The sequence below is a fragment of the Bidens hawaiensis genome, unplaced genomic scaffold, assembly GCF_021521415.1.
Source record: "Bidens hawaiensis isolate Kalapana, Puna unplaced genomic scaffold, B.hawaiensis_p1.1 tig00033156_1, whole genome shotgun sequence".
In the NCBI taxonomy this organism is placed as follows: Eukaryota; Viridiplantae; Streptophyta; class Magnoliopsida; order Asterales; family Asteraceae; genus Bidens; species Bidens hawaiensis.
In genome coordinates, this window is record NW_027505280.1 from 241,610 (window position 1) to 243,592 (window position 1,983).

Here is a 1,983-nt window from a genome sequence, read left to right on the forward strand (position 1 = left end):
ATTTTTGAATTTTCATAAAATGATAAAAACACACACAGATATCAACAATTGATTAAGCTGAACTTTTTCATCATCATATATGATCTTCTTATAGACTTTTGAAAGTAGTTAACATCCCTTGAAAATATAATCCTCTAAAACTTTATCTAACAATACTCAATCAGGTAGAGAATTGAAATCTTGAAATCTTCACACGGAATGAGTTTTGTAAGGTAATGGATCTACACCAAAAATCTTAGGTATCTCTTAATGTTTGATATTTACTAGTTTAGGGTTAGGGTTTATGGTTTGGTTTAGAGTCTATTGTACTAGATATATATTCTATTTTTTTTGAAAAGGCGGTATTTTATAAAAATAAATAAAAACAGTCCTAGCAAGTAGCTAGAACAAAAAAACATAAAACATTACAAATACAATAGAGGGTTCTTAAGCCACTCGATCATAGAAATATTACATTTACGATTTCTGCTACTATACCATAAGAACGAGAAATTTAAAATTTCATCAAATATCGTTTCTTTGGTATGCCGATTCTTCTCAAAAACCAAGTCATTTCTGAATCTCCAAATAATCCACCAAGTGACAAATATAATCATCCTGATCATATCTTTCTTATGAGTTTGGACTCTTAAAGTGTCCCACCAAGACATCAGCTCAATCGGAGCCAAAGAGGAAGACAACGGTAGGCCAAGCCAAGAAGCAACAAGACCCCAAATCCGATTAGCCACCGAGCACATACCGAAAACATGGTCAATAGACTCCTCATGATCATTACAGATAGGACATAAAGAACTCGGAATGTCTATACCCTTACTCACCAGATTGACTCTTATAGGAAGTCTCTTAAGTAACACCCTCCAAGCACAAATATTAACTTTTCTAGGAAGAAATTTGAACCATATTGTCTTTCGAGCCCACGAAGGAAGAATAAAGTCATCAATAACCTTCCTTACACCCTTAACCGTGAAGTCTGTCATATCCCCAAAACTCCAAATCCATCTATCTTGAGAATCCGTTAAACTTACATGTCCTAACTCCACCATCAAATTATCAAATTGTTCACTTTCTCTCCCCCCTCTAATCTCTATTCTCTAATTCCAAGAACCACCGTCTGCCCTTTGATTAACAAAACATTGTTTGTCCATTTCCAACGCATAAAAGCGAGGATATTTGACCGCCAACGTACTACTTGTCCCCCAACAGTCTAACCAAAATCTAGTTTCTTGACCATTTCCTATCTTTTTTTGAACAGCCGAAAGAGGAATTACTTCTAAATCGTGTAGTTTATTAAATGAGTTACACATAGACGACCACACACCTGACCCTAACCCACTATTTTCACGATAGTTAGGATTCATTTCAACTCCATATATGGCTTTGATCAACTTAACCCACACACAATTGCTATCTGAAACAAACCTCCAACGCCACTTTTGTAAAAGAGCCTTGTTAAATGCCTCCAAGGAACCAATCTCGATACCTCCTTTCTCTTTAGAGGCCAACACTTGTTTCCAAGACACCCAACGAATTTTTCTTTCGTCATTTTTAAAACCCCAAAAGAACCGAGACCGAATTCTTTCCAAAACCTTCAAAACACTTGGAGGCACAACGAATAGGGAAAAGAAATAAATTCCCGAGGCTCCAAGGACCGAAGTGTTTAAAAGAGCTCTAGCTCCAATAGATAATAAATTCGACTTCCAAACCGAAAGACGAGTTTTGAATTTATCTATGATAACTTCCAATCTTCAACCCTTTTCATACTCGAACCAACCGGTAAACCCAAATAGGTGAAGGGAATTTTAGCCGGAAGACAACCTGTCGAAGAAGCACGTAAAACCACCTCCTCATATGGGACCCCCACTCCATATAAATTAGATTTGAATAAATTTAACTTTAAACCTGAAGCCAAATAAAAACAATTCAAGATCTGAACAATACCATTTATATTTGCCTCCGACCATTCCCCCAAACATATAGCGTCGT

The 1,983-nt window shown here is 36.3% G+C and overlaps 1 protein-coding gene across 1 annotated transcript; it reads right to left on the reverse strand.

Annotated features, from left to right (window-relative positions):
* Nucleotides 1–404: 404 nt before the first annotated feature.
* LOC143612058 (uncharacterized) lies at nt 405–1,043 on the reverse strand. Its single transcript, XM_077086130.1, has one exon. The coding sequence runs from the start codon at nt 1,041–1,043 to the stop codon at nt 405–407; it is 639 nt and encodes a 212-aa protein (XP_076942245.1).
* Between the last annotated feature and the right edge of the window lie 940 nt (nt 1,044–1,983).

Coding starts and splice junctions, on each gene's coding strand:
- LOC143612058 (XM_077086130.1), bottom strand. CDS start 1,043: ATGGTGGAGTTAGGACATGTAAGTTTAACGGATTCTCAAGATAGATGG.